At 37.7% G+C, this 19,220-nt stretch overlaps 1 protein-coding gene across 5 annotated transcripts in view; it reads right to left on the bottom strand.

The window, feature by feature from the left end:
• Positions 1–19,220, bottom strand: part of SEC11A (SEC11 homolog A, signal peptidase complex subunit) — a 55,744-nt gene that overhangs the window by 6,368 nt on the left and 30,156 nt on the right. For 2 of the 5 annotated variants that reach the window (XM_089906755.1, XM_089906754.1), the window contains 4 exons: positions 17,466–17,567; positions 16,027–16,136; positions 11,104–11,253; positions 1,305–1,424 (listed from right to left, as the gene is read on the bottom strand). In XM_089906755.1, coding sequence (XP_089762881.1) covers positions 1,305–1,424; positions 11,104–11,253; positions 16,027–16,109 — 353 coding nt within the window. In that variant the 5' untranslated portion in view covers positions 16,110–16,136; positions 17,466–17,567. The remainder of the gene's footprint in view (positions 1–1,304; positions 1,425–11,103; positions 11,254–16,026; positions 16,137–17,465; positions 17,568–19,220) is intronic. The other 3 variants (XM_022564014.3, XM_022564013.3, XM_022564015.3) reach the window with 2 other exon arrangements.

Genomic DNA, 19,220 nt, shown 5'->3' with positions numbered 1-19,220 from the left:
TGCAATTAAAGGAAAAGCAAAAAGACTCTAAGAGGCTGATATTAGCAGCACCTTGGGAACTGAGGGAAATGGGGACTATCACTTCTCAGAAGCACTGATAATCTAATTTGAATTATAAAAGTATGTTTAGCTCCATCATAGGAAATCAAGTTCCCTTGAACTGGAGGTGTGCACAAAAAACCAGGTCTGCTGAAGACAAAACACATTGGTGCTTTTTCTGATCCGATCTCTCTGGCCCCAAACTGAACATCTCTTCTGCTGTAACCGAGACAGCTTTTACTTAATAACTTGAATTTATTTCTTTATGGGAACACAGTTCCTCAGTTCCACTGTTCACTAGTGGAATCACTGAATCCACAGTGTCTGTTCTAGGTTAGAAGGAGCAGGTGTTCTGACAGTGGATAAGAGTGCCATGTAGCATCTAAAGAGTGAGAACAAGCAGCTACCCATCTCAGAAGTGTTATACCAGTAATTTTGCTATGATGGTAAAAAGGGTGGGCTCTGGAGTCAGCCAGCCACTTACTATCATCAGTGTGACCTTAGATAAACAACCTAACATGTCTGTGTTTCCTCATCTGTAGAATGGAAATATTAGGGTTGTTCTGAGGTTAAAATGAGGTAATACTTGTAAAGAAAGCACTTAGAATGAGTCTCTGGCACAGAGTAAGCCCTAATAAATGTGAGTTATTGTTAATAGTATTAATAACATGAAGGTAGTAATAATCCCATACTTCCTCATACCAGTAACTTACAATTCCTGTCCTTCACTGATCTGTTCTCCTGATAAAATCTGAAATAAACAGGCTTAATATAACTTTTAAATTTCATTTGACCTCAATAATTTCAAAACTAGAAATAAAACAATATGGAATAAATCAACATGATGAAATTAATCTAGATGAACACTTTAAGTTGTTGACTCAGTAAACACTTAAGAAATGTAAGTTTCAAGAAGCAGGATTAATACCGCCTGGATCCCCAGAGCCTAGCACAGTATTAGACGTCAGAGTACATGGAAGGTGCCCAGTAACATTTCTGAAATGAATTAAACAGACAAATGAATTTTTTAAATTGTCACTCTAATTCATCCTCATCACTAATATTCTGTTCTTTTATAGCACCCCATATCCTCCCTTCTGGAGCAGTAAACCTGAAGTTTCAGATGCAATTTAAGAAGCATACTTTTTCAAAGGACACAAGGTGATTTGGCCGAACCAGGACCAAGCCATTATATTCAACTGTGTATGATCAGACAATATGATCGAGAGAGCCAATGTTTCAGTAAATCTCCCCTCTATACTTACCCCCTCGCTCTCCCCACGACATCTTTTTTCTCTAGCCAATGTTGTCCTTGTTTATAGAGGCCTCGGTCATCAACCGCATTATTATCTCCTTTGGTCAAAAACTTGATATGTCCATTTTGCCTTAAAAGAGTAAGGGAAACCCAAGTCACCAAATACCTTCATGCCATTTGAAAGTACAAAATTTGTTCATGTTAACTGAAAATTCCTGTGGAACTGTGGCATTTTATCATCATTCCCAATATCAAAATAATTATTTATTTAGCTAAAAGGATGTTCATAGCTATATTGTTTACAATAAGAAAAAACTGGAAGCAAACAAAGTCTAACAGGAGTTGAAATCTATGCAAGCATTAAGGCTGGTGATACAGAAGAAAATTTAATGACATCAGAAGATCATACAAATTTTATTAAGTGAAAAAATATTACAAAATAGCATGTACAGTATAATATCATTTTCATACTAAAATAAACACAAACCACCAATATTTTGGAAATACAAAGCGCAAAGGAACACATTAAACTACTTCATTTGGATATAATCTTCCAAACGAAGACTGTGGGAAACTACAGAATGACCCAATTTCTTCAACCAATAAATTGCAAGGGACAAAGAAAGTTAGAGAAGGAATTTACAGATTTAAATAAAAGACATTATAAAGCCATATCAACCAACTGCAACTGAGGACCTTCTTTGAATCTGGATTCAAACAAATTGTTAAAAAAAGTTAAGACACAATTGGAAATTTGTACAAAGATTGGAAACTTAATGATACAAAGGAATGATTGTTCATGTTTTTAGGTGTAAGAATGTTAATTACAGTTATACTCTTTAAAAGCTCACTGGTTATGTTTTATAGCTATTTATTGAAATATTTACATATATACCACATGATATCTAGGATTTGATTCAAAATAATACAGGCAGGAGAAGGGGAAGAGGTGGTAATGTAGGCAGAATTGGCTATAGATTAATAATTATTGGAACTAGGTGACTGGTATATGGAAGTTCATTATACTGTTTTGTCTACTTCTGTGCATGTTAGAAATTCTCCATATAAATAAAAAGTAAAAAAGCAAAATATTAAACAAGGTCTAAAATGAGACCAAGGTGTAAACAGCAGCTATCTATGGCTTTTTTTTAGCTGGCTTTTAGCTTCTCGTTTTTTTTCTCCAACAAACATGCACTACTTTTACAAGCCAGGGTCTATAGAAACATCATCCTACTCGATCAGATAATTATTAATTTAATTCTACTAAAGAACCATGAGGCTTCTAGTAATCTTAAAATTTAACTGAAAGCAAAGTGCATTTTACAGTTGATAAAGACTATCTTAAAAAATTAACTCAAGGGCTTCCCTGGTGGCGCAGTGGTTGAGAGTCCGCCTGCTGATGCAGGGGACACGGGTTCGTGCCCTGGCCCGGGAAGATCCCACATGCCATGGAGCGGCTGGGCCCGTGAGTCATGGCCGCTGAGCCTGCGCGTCCGGAGCCTGTGCTCCGCAATGGGAGATGCCACAACAGTGAGAGGCCCACGTACCACCAAAAAAAAAAAAAAAAAATTAACTCAAGTGAGTTTGGGTTAACAGCTACACTAGAAAGAAGAAAAATAGCTTTAACTCCTACTGACTAATATCCACTTAGATTCTAAGCCAGAAACTGGCTCACTAGACACTAAATCATCTGCAGATAAAACTAAATTGGGAGGTGCTGCAACAACAAAAACAGTTAAGTGCAAACAGTCTCATTAAAAATGAGATTCCAATTAGAAAAAATGCAAATATATACAGAGAAAAATGATCTGTAGCTGACAACTCAGTAAGTGAAAGAATGTCTGAAAAATCCTGGAGGGTAAAAGAGGACAGGTGCCAAGGGGGGGCTAGCTGCAGAGTGAAAGTCAGGAGCAGCAGGAAGAAGAGTCCATTCAACCAGGAAATAACACCAAGAAAAGAGGCAGAAAAGTGAAGTATGAGGAAAGAAAAGCTGGGAAATGAGAAACTCCCCAGGAAAGGAAAGGGATGCTACGAGAGATCTGAGCTATTCCCGAAGACTAATTTGTCAACAAAACAAACAAACACAATTTCCCCCCCCCCCCGGGATGTAATCAGGACCCACTATAGCTGTTTGAAAAAGCACAGGTTTCCTTCATCTACTTAATAGTGCAAGAGGGCTTCCCTGGTGGCGCATTAGTTGAGAATCTGCCTGCCAATGCAGGGGACACGGGTTCCAGCCGTGGTCTGGGAAGATCCCACATGTCGCGGAGCAACTAGGCCCGAGAGCCACAACTACTAAGCCTGCGCGTCTGGAGCCTGTGCTCCGCAACAAGAGAAGCCGCGAAAGTGAGAGGCCCGTGCACCACAATGAAGAGTGGCCCCCGCTTGCCCCAACTAGAGAAAGCCCTCGCACAGAAATGAAGACCCAACACAGCCAAAAATAATTAATCAATCAATTAATTAATTAAAAAAAATTTTTAAAAATAGTGCAAGAAATATTCTCTGGTGGCAACCAGCTCCTATTAAGCCTACTATGAAGACCTATTCTAGCACTTCACAACCCACGAGCACCGAATCCTGATTGACAACACATTTATATGGGACTTTTCCCTCGCTAGCATAGGGACCAAATATTTAGTATTATCTATCTCCAAGGAGCTCAAAGCACTTAAAATTCAACCATTACAATACTGTGATGTGAGGAGGGAGGAAATAACTTAGATAAGATAAAGTAAGACCCCAAGAGCCAAATGGGTGCAAAATAATATATCTATCTGCACAGAAAAAGCAAAGCAAAGGACTAAGTCACCCCAATGGAGAATTCTCCTTCTAAATACTTGATCACATGCCAGTATTCAATATCATCAAATTATAATACTACCTATAGGCTGAACTTACTAAATACATATTAGAGTAGGCTATACAATAAGATAAAGTAAGAGTTTATATGTGGGAAAAATGTAAGTATTACGAATTGCTGACTAACAGGCTAATACGAGGAGCTATCCATGAAAATTAAGTCAACTGATAAACATTTAACAGCTATCTCACCTTTTAAATTAAAAAACAAACTTCCCTATCTCTGCTTTCCTAACTCGTCCATTTTGGAAGAAAATGGAAAGCAAAAAATAAGCAAGGGGAGAGAAGGATTCAAAGAAGTTTTTTGCTGTTTGCCACAGTACATATAACCTTTCTGCATGCATATCTCATAGCCCTCCTTTTTTTACTTAATTAAAAATACAGTATTAACTATAATCAGTGCAAGAGGTGGTTAAGTCTTTTTTTTTTTAAAATAACAATGCCAGGGGGTAGGGATAAATTGGGAATTTGGGATTAACAGATACACACTACTACGTATAAAATAGATAAACAACAAGGACTTACAGTATAGCACAGGGAACTATATTTAATATCTTGTAACACGTTTAGTTTAAAGAAACAAATAATTTTTAAATGATTAAGGGATAACACAATCTCCAAACAAAAACAAAAACTCCAATGCCAACCACTTTCTCACAACTTCCTATTGTCCCCAAATATCGGAAATTACTTAATGTTTCTGTTAAGGGAATTTTTCCTGAGCTCAGTAGTGCACTAGAGAGAAGCCCTTGATAACGTGCACTTTTCCATTGCCTAGTCAGATAGTTCAGGACACAAAATTAGTCTCACGTGGATAACAGGCAGGACTAGATGAACTACACTGGGCACAAAGAACAGATTCAAATTCATGGACCTAGTACCATCGTATTAAGTAGTACTTGGCAAGGTCATCTTTTAGTTCAGGAATTCTTTGCATATGTGGTAATACCAGGTATATTCTACCATATGCTCATGAGATAATCATGTTACAAAATAGTACTGAGGACACAGCTGACTCCAAGTTTCTGGGAAACAACTGAGGCAAACATCTCATTGTTTAGGTTATGTGCTGCTTGGAGGGCAGATATTTTACAGCTGGAGAAGATGGGAAAAAGTCAAGTATGGATTTTTCCAGACAGTTGCAGAAATAAGTTCTGATGTCATATCAGAGCTTTTCCCAGGTAGCTGAAGTCGTGCCCACAAACCTTGCCTGCCACGGTCACGGTGATGGAGAGCCAGTCAACGCAATGCCGTGCAGCTGACAGGGTCCTGGTGCTCCGGCCTGGTGTCAGGCCTGAGCCTCTGAGGTGGGAGAACCAAGTTCAGGACATTGGACCACCAGAGACCTCCCAGCCCCACGTAATATCAATCAGCAAGAGCTCTCCCAGAGACCTCCATCTCAACGCTAAGACCCAGCTCCACCCAACGGCCAGCAAACTCCAGTGCTGGATGTCCCATGCCAAACAACTAGCAGGACAGGAACACAGCCCCACGCATTAGCAGAGAGGCTGCCTAAAATCATACTAAGTTCACAGACACCCCAAAACACACCACTGGATGCGGCCCTGTCCACCAGAAAGACAAGATCCAGCCCCACCCACCAAAACACAGGCACCAGTCCCCTCCACCAGGAAGCCTACACAAGCCACTGAACCAACCTTACCCACTGGGGGCAGACACCAAAAACAACGGGAACTATGAACCTACAGCCTGCGAAAAGGAGGCCCCAAACACAGTAAGTTAAACAAAATGAGAAGACAGAGAAATATGCAGCAGACGAAGGAGCAAGGTAAAAACCCACCAGAACAAACAAATGAAGAGGAAATAGGCAGTCTACCTGATAAAAAATTCAGAGAAATGATAGTAAAGATGATCCAAAATCTTGGAAATAGAATGGAGAAAATATAAGAAACATTTAACAAGGATCTAGAAGAACTAAAGAGCAAACAAACAATGATGAACAACACAATAAATGAAATAAAAAAATTCTCTAGAAGGAATCAATAGCAGAATAACTGAGGCAGAAGAACAGACAAGTGACCTGGAAGATAAAATAGTGGAAATAACTACCACAGAGCAGAATAAAGAAAAAAGAATGAAAAGAACTGAGGACAGTCTCAGACACCTCTGGGACAACATTAGTTACACCAACATTCGAATTATAGGGGGTCCCAGAAGAAGAAGAGAAAAAAAAGGGTCTGAGAAAATATTTGAAGAGATTATAGTTGAAAACTTCCCTAACATGGGAGAGGAAACAGTCAATCAAGTCCAGGAAGTGCAGAGAGGCCCATAAATAAAACTCTTACAGGAAAACATAGGCAGAACACGCTATGACATAAATCACAGCAAGATCTTTTTTGACTCACCTCCTAGAGTAAAGGGAATAAAAACAAAAATAAATAAATGGGACCTAATGAAACTTAAAAGCTTTTGCACAGCAAAGGAAACCATAAACAAGACGAAAAGACAACCCTCAGAATGGGAGAAAATATTTGCAAACGAAGCAAATGACAAAGAAGTAATCTCCAAAATATACAAGACGCTCATGCAGCTCAATAGCCCAATCCAAAAATGGGCAGAAGACCTAAATAGACATTTCTCCAAAGAAGATATAGACTGCCGACAAACACATGAAAGGATGTTCAACATCACTAATCATTAGAGAAATGCAAATCAAAACTACAATGAGGTATCACCTCACACCGGTCAGAATGGCCATCATCAAAAAATCTACAAACAATAAATGCTGGAGAGGGTGTGGAGAAAAGGGAACTCTCTTGCACTGTTGGTGGGAATGTATATTGATGCAGCCACTATGGAGAATAGTACGGAGGTTCCTTAAAAAACTAAAAATAGAACTACCATATGACCCAGCAATCCCACTACTGGGCATATACCCTGAGAAAACTGTAATTCAAAAAGAAGCATGGACCACATGTTCATTGCAGCATTATTTACAATAGCCAGGACATGGAAGCAACCTAAGTGTCCATCGACAGATTAATGGATAAAGAAGATGTGGCACATATATACAACAGAATATTACTCAGCCATAAAAAGAAACGAAATTGAGTTATTTGTAGTGAGGTGGATGGACCTAGAGTCTGTCATACAGAATGAAGTAAGTCAGAAAGAAAAACAAATACCGTACGCTAACACATATATATGGAACCAAAAAATAAAATGGTTCTGATGCAGCTAGGGGCAGGACAGGAATAAAGATGCAGACATAGAGAATGGACTTGAGGACACGGGGACGGGGAAGGGTAAGCTGGGATGAAGTGAGAGAGTAGCACTGACATATATACACTACCAAATGTAAAACAGATAGCTAGGGGGAAGCAGCTGCATAGCACAGGGAGATCAGCTCAGTGCTTTGTGACCACCTATAGGGATGGGATAGGAGGGTGGGAGGGAGGTGCAAGAGGGAGGGGATATGGGGATATATGTATACATATAGGTGATTCACTTTGTTATACAGCAAAAACTAACACAACATTGTAAAGCAATTATACTCCAATAAAGATGTTAAAAAAAAAATGTAGTTATTGAGCAGATCCCAGTGTTGCACGGGGAGGAAAATGTATGTTTATAAGACAAAAAGAAAATGACCCCCAACTTAACATTTTGTCTCTGGATGCTAGGATTACAGGCAATTTTGTATTTTCCAATTTCACACAGCATCATGTGTATGAATAATAATGTAATAAGAATGTTCATAAGATGGAGATTCAATATATGAAAAAAAGTTTTATGCTATATTTACAAATTTACATAAGAAGCAGACGGAACTTTTAATCTGAGGGCCCAGGGTTCAAGTCCCTGTCCAGGTTCCAAAAAAAAAAAATTAAATAAATAAGTAAAATTTATTAGAAAAAAGAGTAGGGCTTCCCTGGTGGCACAGTGGTTGAGAATTTGCCTGCCAATGCAGGGGACACAGGTTTGAGCCCTGGTCTGGGAAGATCCCACATGCCACAGAGCAACTAGGCCCATGAGCCACAACTACTAAGCCTGCGCATCTGGAGCTTGTGCTCCACAACAAGAGAGGCCACGATAGTGAGAGGCCCACGCACAGCGATGAAGAGTGGCCCCCGCTCGCTGCAACTAGAGAAAGCCCTCACACAGAAACGAAGATCCAACACAGCCAAAAATAAATAAATAAATAAATAAACAAATTTATATTAAAAAAAAGTAGATGGAGAAGGAGGAATGAGACAAGAGAGAGGTTAGCTGAACAATTCCTACCTCTATTCTTTTTTTTTTTTTCTACCTCTATTCTTAAAGCTCAGGATTTCATTTCTTAAAACAAGGTTCAGATGACAGAAACGTGTTAACAGTGCAAAAACCAGCTTGAAAACGTTCAGGACACATTTACTACAAAAACTTAATCCAGGGCTTCCCTGGTGGCGCAGTGGTTGAGAGTCAGGGGACACGGGTTCATGTCCCGGTCCAGGAAGATCCCACATGCCGCGGAGCGTCTGGGCCCGTGAGCCATGGCCGCTGAGCCTGTGCGTCTGGAGCCTGTGCTCCGCAATGGGAGAGGCCACAACAGTGAGATGCCCGCATACCGCAAAAAACAAAACAAAACAAAAAAAACTTAATCCATTTTGGTTGTCATTTGGTCCCATATTTAAGAACAATGTTAATACTATTAAGTCAAATGATTATTACAACCAGGTATTTTAGTCTTTCCCCCACCCCAAAAAAGGAAATTTGAAACTTCAGAAGATTAATAGGATCTGTTATTTAAACAGGCCTGCTAATTGAAGGCATCTCAAATGTTTAAAGTAAATGACCAATAACGTCAGATTACAAACACCATACAGTTTAAAATGTTCACAATTCTGTTAAATTTAAGGAACCTGTAATTGATATATCTGTCAGTGAACCTGTCCTGAAACAAGATAACTGTTTTAAAATAAAAAACTTGGGACTTCCCTGGTGGCACAGTGGTTAAGAATCCACCTGCCAGTGCAGGGGACACGGGTTTGAGCCCTGGTCTGGGAAGATCCCACATGCCACAGGGCAACTAAGCCCGTTCACCACAACTACTGAGCCTGTGCTCTAGAGCCCGCAAGCCACAACTACTGAGCTCACCTGCCACAACTACTGAAGCCTGTGCGCCTAGAGCTGGTGCTCCACAACAAGAGAAGCCACCGCAATGAGAAGCACGTGCACCGCAACGAAGAGTAGCTCCTGCTCGCTGCAACTAGAGAAAGCCCGTGTGCAGCAACGAAGACCCAATGCAGCCAAAAATAAATAAAAATAAATAAATAAAAACCTATTCTAAAATAAATAAATAAATAACTCAATGTCAAAGGATCACACATAAAAATGGACAACTTCTGCTCTACCCAAAGCAGGGCGTGATTTTTTTCTGATAAATTCAGGGGAAAGTTGGTTTTGATTTGTTCACAACAGGTAGTGCTGAGAACAAACAACACAAATATACTTTGAGAATGTGGAAAACACTAACTGTACTGAATAAACCTTCACAATAAATAAAAGTAAAATTAAAGAAAACTAAGTTATTCCTTCCTAGTCACTAATAGAATGCAATATAAAAATTATACTCTTCCAATATACTGAAGTATGGGAAAAAAAGAGCAGTGAGGTCTTTATTTATTTATTTATTTATTTTTTGCAGTACGTGGGCCTCTCACTGCTGTGGCCTCTCCCATTGTGGAGCACAGGCTCCAGACATGCAGGCTCAGCGGCCATGGCTCACGGGCCCAGCCGCTCCACAGCACGTGGGATCTTCCCGGGCCAGGGCACGAACCCACGTCCCCTGCATCGGCAGGCGGACTCTCAACCACTGCACCACCAGGGAAGCCCAAGATCTTTATTTTATCAGTGAAGAAAGAACTCTTCTAAGCTAGAATGTTTACAGGGATTTTTCAAAAAAACAGTTGTCAATTCCCTCTTCTAGAAGTGGAGAATGTAAACTACTTGAGAGGGTGGTAAACATGAGGTAGTATCTATTTAGGGCTTCCTCATACTCAAGAACCTACATCACTCCCACTGTTTTACTTCCCTCTGTATGTCCTCCAGGACACTCCCTTTTCCTTCATTTCTTTCTTTCCTTCCTTCTGAAAGTTTTCCTTAACTAGAAATATTACAGACTTGGAATGGAGGGGGTGAGGAATATGTAGCTGCACAAGCATAGGCTTAGAGCCCAGAGATCTTTTTTTTTTTCTGCATACTTTATTATTATTTTTTATTGAGGTATAGTTGATCTACAATATTATATTAGTTTTCAGGTGTACAACAGAGGGATCCAAAATTTTTACAGATTATACTCCATTTGAAGTTATCTTAAAATATTGAACCCAGAGATCTTATAGTTCATCTTCCTGAACCTCTTTCTACTACAGACAGGGAAACTGAGACCCAGAGAGGTGACATTTTTTGCTCATTGTTATGTCCCTCCTCTACACCAGGGGATTCTCAAGGTTTTACATATATCCTTTTCAATTCTAAAACGCAAGAGTCCATATTTACAAGAATAACTTAGATTTCAGAAATTTTCTTTGGAATTTGAAAAAGTTGACAAACTTATTCTTATTTAAAATATCTGTGAGATTGCCTTAAAGGTTTGTTTTTGAAAGGCTAGGGCTACCTTGTCCATTATATGAGAAGATTCTATTTGGGATCAACCTTTGTGTCATGTTTTTTCTGGGGCTATATACAAACAGGGTTACTGATCTGGTTGGGAAGTGGAAGGGAACCAAGAAAACCCTCCAGAAAAGCCTTCAGGGAAAAATGAATTACTAAATAAGTATTTAGTCTTCCAAATGTTCACCAAACCTTCAGACATTCATAAAAATGGACTGGAAGAAGGACCTAGGAGTTCCCCACCCTTTCTTAATCTTTAGGCTATCAAAATTAAATGCTGCAAACACTAAAACATAAAAATGTTTTAAAATAGAGAAGATATAGTTTGCACATACTTTTCATGAATCTTCAAGACTCGGTGAACTATAGGAATCTCTCTTCCTTCTATCCTAAAAACAACAATTTCTCCCACTCGTATGGGATCTTCAACTCGATTTGTTAGAAAGAGAAGATCTCCTCTATGAAATGCAGGTTCCATGCTGCCACTGGGAGGGAAAGAAGAATATAATAGCAAAAGAAAGCCTGAGATTAAATTTACTTTCAAAGTTAGATATGCAACAAACAATTAGAAGTATCACCTTTGGAATATACTTAATATCTTAACAAATATATCAACATAAAATGTGTATTGTCCTCCAAATATGGTTTCCTCAGACTAGTTATACTACAGGTTTCCTTTAGTTAATAGCCTTCATAACTAGTTCCATTTCAACCATTACTATTCAAAGGAGCTTAAATTTTGAAAAGGGCAATGTTACTAATTCTTTAACCTTTTAAAATTTCAAGTGACAAACAATATAAAAGAGTGAACTTTATAATCACTGTCCTTATTCTCACTTCATCTGAAAATGCTAAAGATATTCAGATGAGAACTGGATCATCTTTTCCTGACATTTATAAAGATACAGACCAAGATGACCTTATGGTTTCAACCCAACAAGAAGGAAAAACAGCTCAAGTCAAAGAACAGTCAGCGACAGAGATAATGCTTGTGCTATCAATTTATTCATTTAAAAAAGAGAAACAAGAAACAAAACCAAGGACAAGAGCAGAGATTTTTGCCTAAGAATTTCAGAAACAAGCAAAGAATTCAATTCCATGGTAATTACTGATGACAAACTTCTAGAGTGTCTTCTTACCTTTCATCTGTTCTACCTTATACCAAGTTCTTCAAAGGTCCTAAGATATTTGCACTAACTAATGAAACTTTTCTTTCTATAAAGAAGTAGCCCATCAGTATTGTTTTCAGAAACTCAAGCTCCAGTTTTCATTAACAATAAATTTAGTAAGAAAAAATAGAAGACAAGGAATAAAATTCAATACAGCAAAAATGACAAAGTCCAAACACTTCTGTTTGAAGACTCTGGTCCCTCTACATACATAAGGGAATATGGCAGTGGTTCCCAAACTTTGGTGCACACAAGAATCACCTGGGAAACTTAAAAATCCCCACGCTCAGGTCATATCTCAAACCACTTAAATCAGAATGTCTGTGGATGAGAGAAGCAGGCATCAGTATTCTGTAAAGAACCCAAGTGATTCTAATATGAGCAAAATTTGGGAACCACTAGAAATATGAATTTTCAGTACATGTTTATTCTTAAAAGTTTTGTTTAGGTTCCTCTTGGGGCAACGAGTTCCCTTTCTCAGAAGGTGTTCAGACAAAAGATAGAACATGTGTTTGGTGAAAATATTACAGAAGGTATTCTAGACATGAAATTTTCAAGTTTTTATTTTGGCTCTTTTTTAAAATCAGTGACATCCTTTGTTCAAATAAAACCTTGCTTGAAAATGATATAAATGAAACAGATAAAAGCTGAGTTGTTCTGGGTGAATGACTCATCTTTATCGAGCACTTATTATATGCAGAGTGCCAATTTTAAGAGGTTTTTTTTTTTAAAAGCTATCTTCAGAACAACTCTATGATGTAGGTACTATTATTATCCCAACTTTATAGATAAGGAGACTGAGGCTTAGAATGGCCTAGAGTTGTAAATTAAAAAAATGATAAAGGTGAGATTTGAACCAAGGAGGTTCACTCTCACTGTGCTAAACTGCTTCTGAGATACTCTAGAATTTTAGCAGGGAGTATCACTATCATATTTGCATTTAAGAAACATCACTTCAGAAACTACAGAGTACACAGAAGACATTCAAATATTTATTGAATTGATGAGTAAACTGGAAAAGATGAGAAGGTAAATTGGGAGGCCAGTTGTCCAGGCTATTACTTACAAGTGAATACTTGGTAATTATTAAAAGTGTTATTAAAAACATGCACACTGGAGAATGATAAGGGGAAAAGATTGAGAAAAGGATACACATACAGAATTACCTCAATTATGTAAGAAATAATATACATGAAAAAAGAGACTAAAATGTTAATAGTGATTATATCCCAGAACTATGGGTGACTTAGTTTCATCTAGATTTTTTTTGTGATTTCAACATTTCATATAATGAAAGTATATTAATTTTTTTCTGATTATAAAAGCATTTTTTTAAAGGTTGTTACAACAGTCCAGGCAGGAAATGAGGGCTTGAAATAACAGCAGGGAGGACAGCTAAAAAAGGGTAGAATAGAGAGAGGGATAATAACAAATTCGATGGCCAACTGGCTATGACAGAAGAGGGGATCAAGAATGACTCCTAGGTTTTTAACACTGGCAACTGAGCAGATGGCCGTGATAGTCACAGAAATAGGAGGAAGAAGAACAGGTTTTTGGGAAAAGGAGATGAATTTTACTTTTATTAGGTGGAGTTTCAAATGCCTGGTCAACATCCAGATAGAGATGTTAGTGTAGGATGAAAACAAGAGTGTAGATTCAGGGAATAAAGTTGGATTAGAAAAAAAAAAAAGATTTAAAAATTCAGATACAGGGCTTCCCTGGTGGCACAGTGGTTGAGAGTCTGCCTGCCGATGCAGGGGACACGGGTGCCCTGGTCCGGGAAGATCCCACATGCCGCAGAGCAGCTAGGCCCGTGAGCCATGGCTGCTGAGCCTGTGCGTCCGGAGCCTGTGCTCCGCAACGGGAGAGGCCACAACAGTGAGATGCCCACGTACCGCAAAAAAAAAAAAAAAAAAAAAAAAATTCAGATACAGATGGCAATTGAAAACAGATAAAAGCATGTGGTAAGAGGATCATTAAAGAAATAACCAGGGGAAACTTTTAAAAAATTAAATAAATTATTGATAAACATCTTACTGTTATCTGATTAAACTATACTTTTAAATTTAATACATCAATCATGATCAATTTTATAAGAAGTTATATATAAATAATTTATATATATATTAAACTGGGGAATTCCCTGGTGGTCCACCAATTAGGACTCCGCACTTCAACTGCAGGGGGCCCGGGTTCGATCCCTGGTGGGGGAACTAAGATCCCGCAAGCTGCGCGGCTTGGCCATAAATAAATAAAAATAAATTAAACTGACTTCAGCTTCACAAAGGGGGAAAAAAATCAGTTTTCAATGTTCCCTGAAACTTCAGTTAATAAAATAAATAATAAGAAAGTATTTTTGTCTTTATCCCCAGTGGTTTCACGAAAGTCCTAAAAGTGGATTCTCAGTTGGCCTGAGTCCTCTGAGGCACATTTGGTTCCAGGTAAAAACTATATTCCTTGAAGTTTTATGAAATCACATAAATAACACCCAATCACATAAATTACCTTTCTCTAATGACTACTCCCTCCAGTCTTGACCAGATTCTCTTCTAATATGACCTGGTCTCTTTTCACTTTTTTTCTTTATTCCACACCAGCAATCAGAAAAGTTTAGTATACAAATAACCTAGCTACCAAATAACTTATCCAAACACTCCTTTTAAGCCCCAACTGATATTTTCAGGACCACCAAAATGTTCCACAGGTGCTTAGTGTAATCTCCTCTTCACTCCGTCATTCCCAGTTTAAAGGTCATTAGATTGTACTTAAACATCTCCACTGAACAGAACTCACTCTGAAATAATTCCAGAAGAATCTCCAAAAGAAGCCTCCCTGGGCCTTCTCTCTACAGCTTTTCCCCACAGTGCCAATTAGTGTGGCTTCTCCTTCTGTTAGTGTTTGAACACTTCACAAATTGAAGCTCTCCACTGAGTTCAAGACTGGGAACTTAGGGCCACATAATTTTAAAACTGGAAAAGTCTTCTGACATCATCTAGGTCTAGCCTTCATTTTATAGATGAGGAAACTATGGTTCGGTCTATAAATGGCTTGCCCAAGTCTGTAGTTAGACAATGAAAAAGCTGGAGACCCAAGTCTCTATACCCCTAGAATAGTACATTAAATGTTTTCCCAGGTAATAAACTCCAGACATTTCATTGGATCTCTAAAATCACAGTTGCATTTGATTACTAATAAATTCAGACTGAGGGTATGGGTATGAGTAAGGGAGGAGTAAGATACTGGACACCCAGTGCTTCCAACCACTTGTTGCTGGAAGTATATCCTAGTATGACAATGAAAGAGTCAAGTTCATCTTGTTAAGAATAATGTACTATTATCTAGACTTTAGGTAATGTTAATGATTCAATTTATTTTATAGTTATACTCCATTATCTCCAGAAAAGACTTGAAATAGCTTACATAATTAAGCCCCAAATAAGACAGAACTACAATGATTCAATTAAATCACCAAGTGGTAATTCTCCAAAAATGAATTGCTAAATTAGGTTTTTAAATCCCTAAGAGTACAAGGATAGGGAAGGAAGACAGGGGAGAAAAAAAAGTCAGTACTATTTGTCACTTTAAGAGATGGCATTAATATACTCAGAATTCCTGAAGTCTATTTAGAAGTGATATTTAAAGGTCTGCAGGAAATATGGAAATAATTAGTGATGCTTCTATACTGACACTGAAAACATGCTGTAGAAAAATTCTTAATTTGTAAAGATGATATATAATCTTGTAAATCTTGTAAATTAAATTTCCTGATATTCCAAAGTAAAGAATGTAAGAAGACAGAAGGATTTCAGGAAAATAAAGTATACTGAAATACTTTCTTAACAGATGTGCCAAAAATAAAGCTCACATAAACATTTCATAGAAAAGTCATGAGTCCTTTGGGATCTGAATGGAAAGTGCCTAACAAGGTTTAGAATTTCTCACAAGTGAGAAAGACTAACAAATTTTCTTCCAGGCCCTCTTCTGGGAAAGAGTAGTGTCTAAAGGAATGATATATCAGTTATTAAACATTTCAATTTTTCTCCCAAGTAATGCCATGCAATTCCATGCCTTGAAAAGAAAAACTGTTACCTGAGCACCACTACAATTGGACTTTCACTTCCAGTTATGACCATTAACCCCTTCCAGATCATTAGTGCCGAGGAGACAATCATTCCAAAATTTAGGACTTGATAATAAAGCTGTAAGAACAAGAGAAGATATCAGATCCATAATTATCCTCGCCTAGGAAAGCACTGAGTAGTATCAATTTTAAAGTTTTAAGTAGTACTATTAGGGCACCTGAAGATCTAAGAAACTCTTTAAAATACTGTAATAATTACACCATCAGCATCCCAGAACATCCCCACCCACTCACCCAAAGAACCCTGCTGTTTTGTTTGTTAAAACACATTACATTTATATAACGTTTTTTCAGAACTTTTCACATAAATTATTTTACTTGGGCTTCACGACCATTCAGCTGAAATTCAATCACATACATGACACATACCAGCCAACAGCAACATACCTCTGCTTCTAAACTCTAATACTTACTTTTCTACAATACTTATCCCTTGATAATTATGGGCTATTCAATGACATTTAACTTGACCCCTCATTTTACAGCTGAGGAAACTTAGTCTCAGAAAGGAAATGACTTATCAAAGTCATACAGCTTGTCAGTCACATAGTTAGGACTTGAAGGCCACAGTTAGGACTTGAAGGCCAGCCTTATGTCCTACAAAATTTACACTGCTCAACAAACTGTAAAATTCTATGACTTAAATAAGCAAAGGTATTTCAAGTGAGGGAAACATATGAGCTAATTGTGTTGGACTAATGCTGGATAATGAATAAAAGTAGAGAGGATGACTGGACACCATGGCAGATAGTTCAGGAGAGGAAAAGATGGTGCTGGAGAGCAGTGACAGAAATCTGAAAAAGCATATTAAGCTCAGATTATGAAGACCCCTGAATGTACGAACGAAAATGTGAACTTATAAAGACAGTCATAAAAGACTTTAAAGTGAAAAAACAGAAGTTTCAAAAATATGTCCAACGTTAAGTTCACTTTTGTTATTTTAAAAAATATATGTGCTGGGACTTCCCTGGCAGCCCAGTGATTAAGACTCCATGCTTCCACTGCAGGAGGCGCAGGTCACGGGTTCGATCCCTGGTAGGGGACTAAGATCCTGCATGCCGTGTGGTGCGGCAAAAAAAAGAAATTATTTACATATATATATATATATATATATATGCACACACACATATATATATGAGCATATGGGCATTCTACAAGACAACTGTTACAGTCTTCAAAAATTCAATGTCACGAAAATAAAGGTGGGGTACTGGACTAAAGAGACGTAATAACCAAATGTAACGCATAAACTCTGGTTAGATCTTGGTTCAAAAGAACAAAATGCATATAAGGAAAAACCCTAACTATAAAAGACATTTTGGGGTCAATTGGGGAAACTCAAATTATGACTTAAATGATACTAGGAAATTAGTGTTAATTTTCTTACATATGATAATGGTATTGTGGTATGTAGGACACTGTCACTCGTAAGAGATGCATGCTTCGCAGTAATCAGCTAGTAGTAGTAGTTAAGGGTGAACTGTCATATCTGCAATTTGTTTCAAAGGATTCAGAAAAAATTATATATATATACACACACACATACACATAAGTACATACAAAGCAAATATGGAAAAATGTTAAAAACTGTTAAACCTGTGATAGCTTACAGGTGTTTGCTGTACTATTCTTTCAAGCTTTTTTTTTTAGCTTTATTGAGGTATAACTGACAAAATTGTTAAGATATTCAATATTCATAGTACAATGTGATGATTTGATATACCTTGTGAAAGAATTCCCCCAAGTTAATTAACACATTCATCACCTCACGTATTTACCTTTTTTTTTCCTTGGGGGTGGGGGTGATACCTTTCAATTTTTCTTATTTTTTAAAGTATAGACAAAACTGGAAGAAAATAAACTGGTTACACCTGGGGTTACAATACCAGGCAATTTTGTTTCATTTGTTTATCCACATTTTCTTTTCTCCTTTTTAAATTAATTTTTATTTTTATCAAAAGATTACATAGAGTCAAGAGATACATTTTTTTTTTTTAAAAACCCTGCATACCCTGGCCATGGCAGGCCACTCCCAGCAATCATTTTCATCTCTTTTAGCTATTTTACCCTCATGCTTCTAAAAATTAATTGCTTCTCTTTTCATAAATTTGGAACATCATCTATAAACTATTATGATGAGGATTTTAACTCTCATACCACTTTCTACTTTTTCCCCTGCAATTAACCTGTTTTTCCTGCATACTCTAAAAAAAGGTTTCAGGTTGCATATTATTATAAACGTATAGTTAATCTCTGGATGCACACACAAGAAACTGGGGACAATGGCTGCCTTTGGAAAGAGGAACTGGAACTCAAGGTGGAAGGAAAATTCTTTCCAATATATAGGCGCACATTTTTTAAGTTCTTACTAAATGCAAGTATCACCTATTCAAAAATAAGTTGTTTAGGTTTTTTTTCTTAAGTCCATGTTAATGGCCAGAACATACTTCCAACGAAGTATGACATATTCTATCAACATAACATCATGCACAAAGGAAGAAAGAAAATACGGACGTTTTCTTATGGACACTTAGAAATACCTGCTGTTCTTTGAGTAATATAGTAATATGACTATACAGGTGTGATTTGAAACCTAGTTTGACACTCCCATTTATGGTGAGAAAACTGAGGCACAGAGAAGCTAAGTGATGCACTCATGGCTGCACAGCTCTTGGCAGGCAGAGTAGCAACTAAAACTTAGGTCTCCTAAATTCCATCTCAAGTCGATAGCTTTTTTGTTTTTTTAATAGATCTTTATTGGAGTATAATTGCTTCACAATACTGTTAGTTTCTGCTGCACAACAAAGCAAATCAGCCACATGCATACACGTCTCCACATCCCCTCCCTCTCATCCTCCCTATCCCACCCCTCTAGGTCACCGCAAAGCAGGAAGCCGATTTCCCTCTGCTATGCTGCTGCTTCCCACCAGAAAACTACTTTACATTCCGTAGTGTATATATGTCGATGCTACTCTCACTTCGCGTCAGCTTCGCCCTCACCCCATGTCCTCCAGTCCATTTTCTATGTCTACCTCTTTATTCCTGCCCTGCAACTAGGTTCATTGGTACTTTTTTTTTTTTTTTAGATTCCATATATATTTGTTAGCATATGGTATCTCTTTTCTCTTTCTGACTTACTTCA

The sequence above is a fragment of the Delphinapterus leucas genome, chromosome 2, assembly GCF_059928025.1.
Source record: "Delphinapterus leucas isolate spDelLeu-1000000601 "Yukka" chromosome 2, BTC_Dleu_Yukka2, whole genome shotgun sequence".
Lineage (NCBI taxonomy): Eukaryota > Metazoa > Chordata > Mammalia > Artiodactyla > Monodontidae > Delphinapterus > Delphinapterus leucas.
Note: the sequence above shows the minus strand (reverse complement) of the source record. Positions and strands in the feature narration are given on the sequence as shown.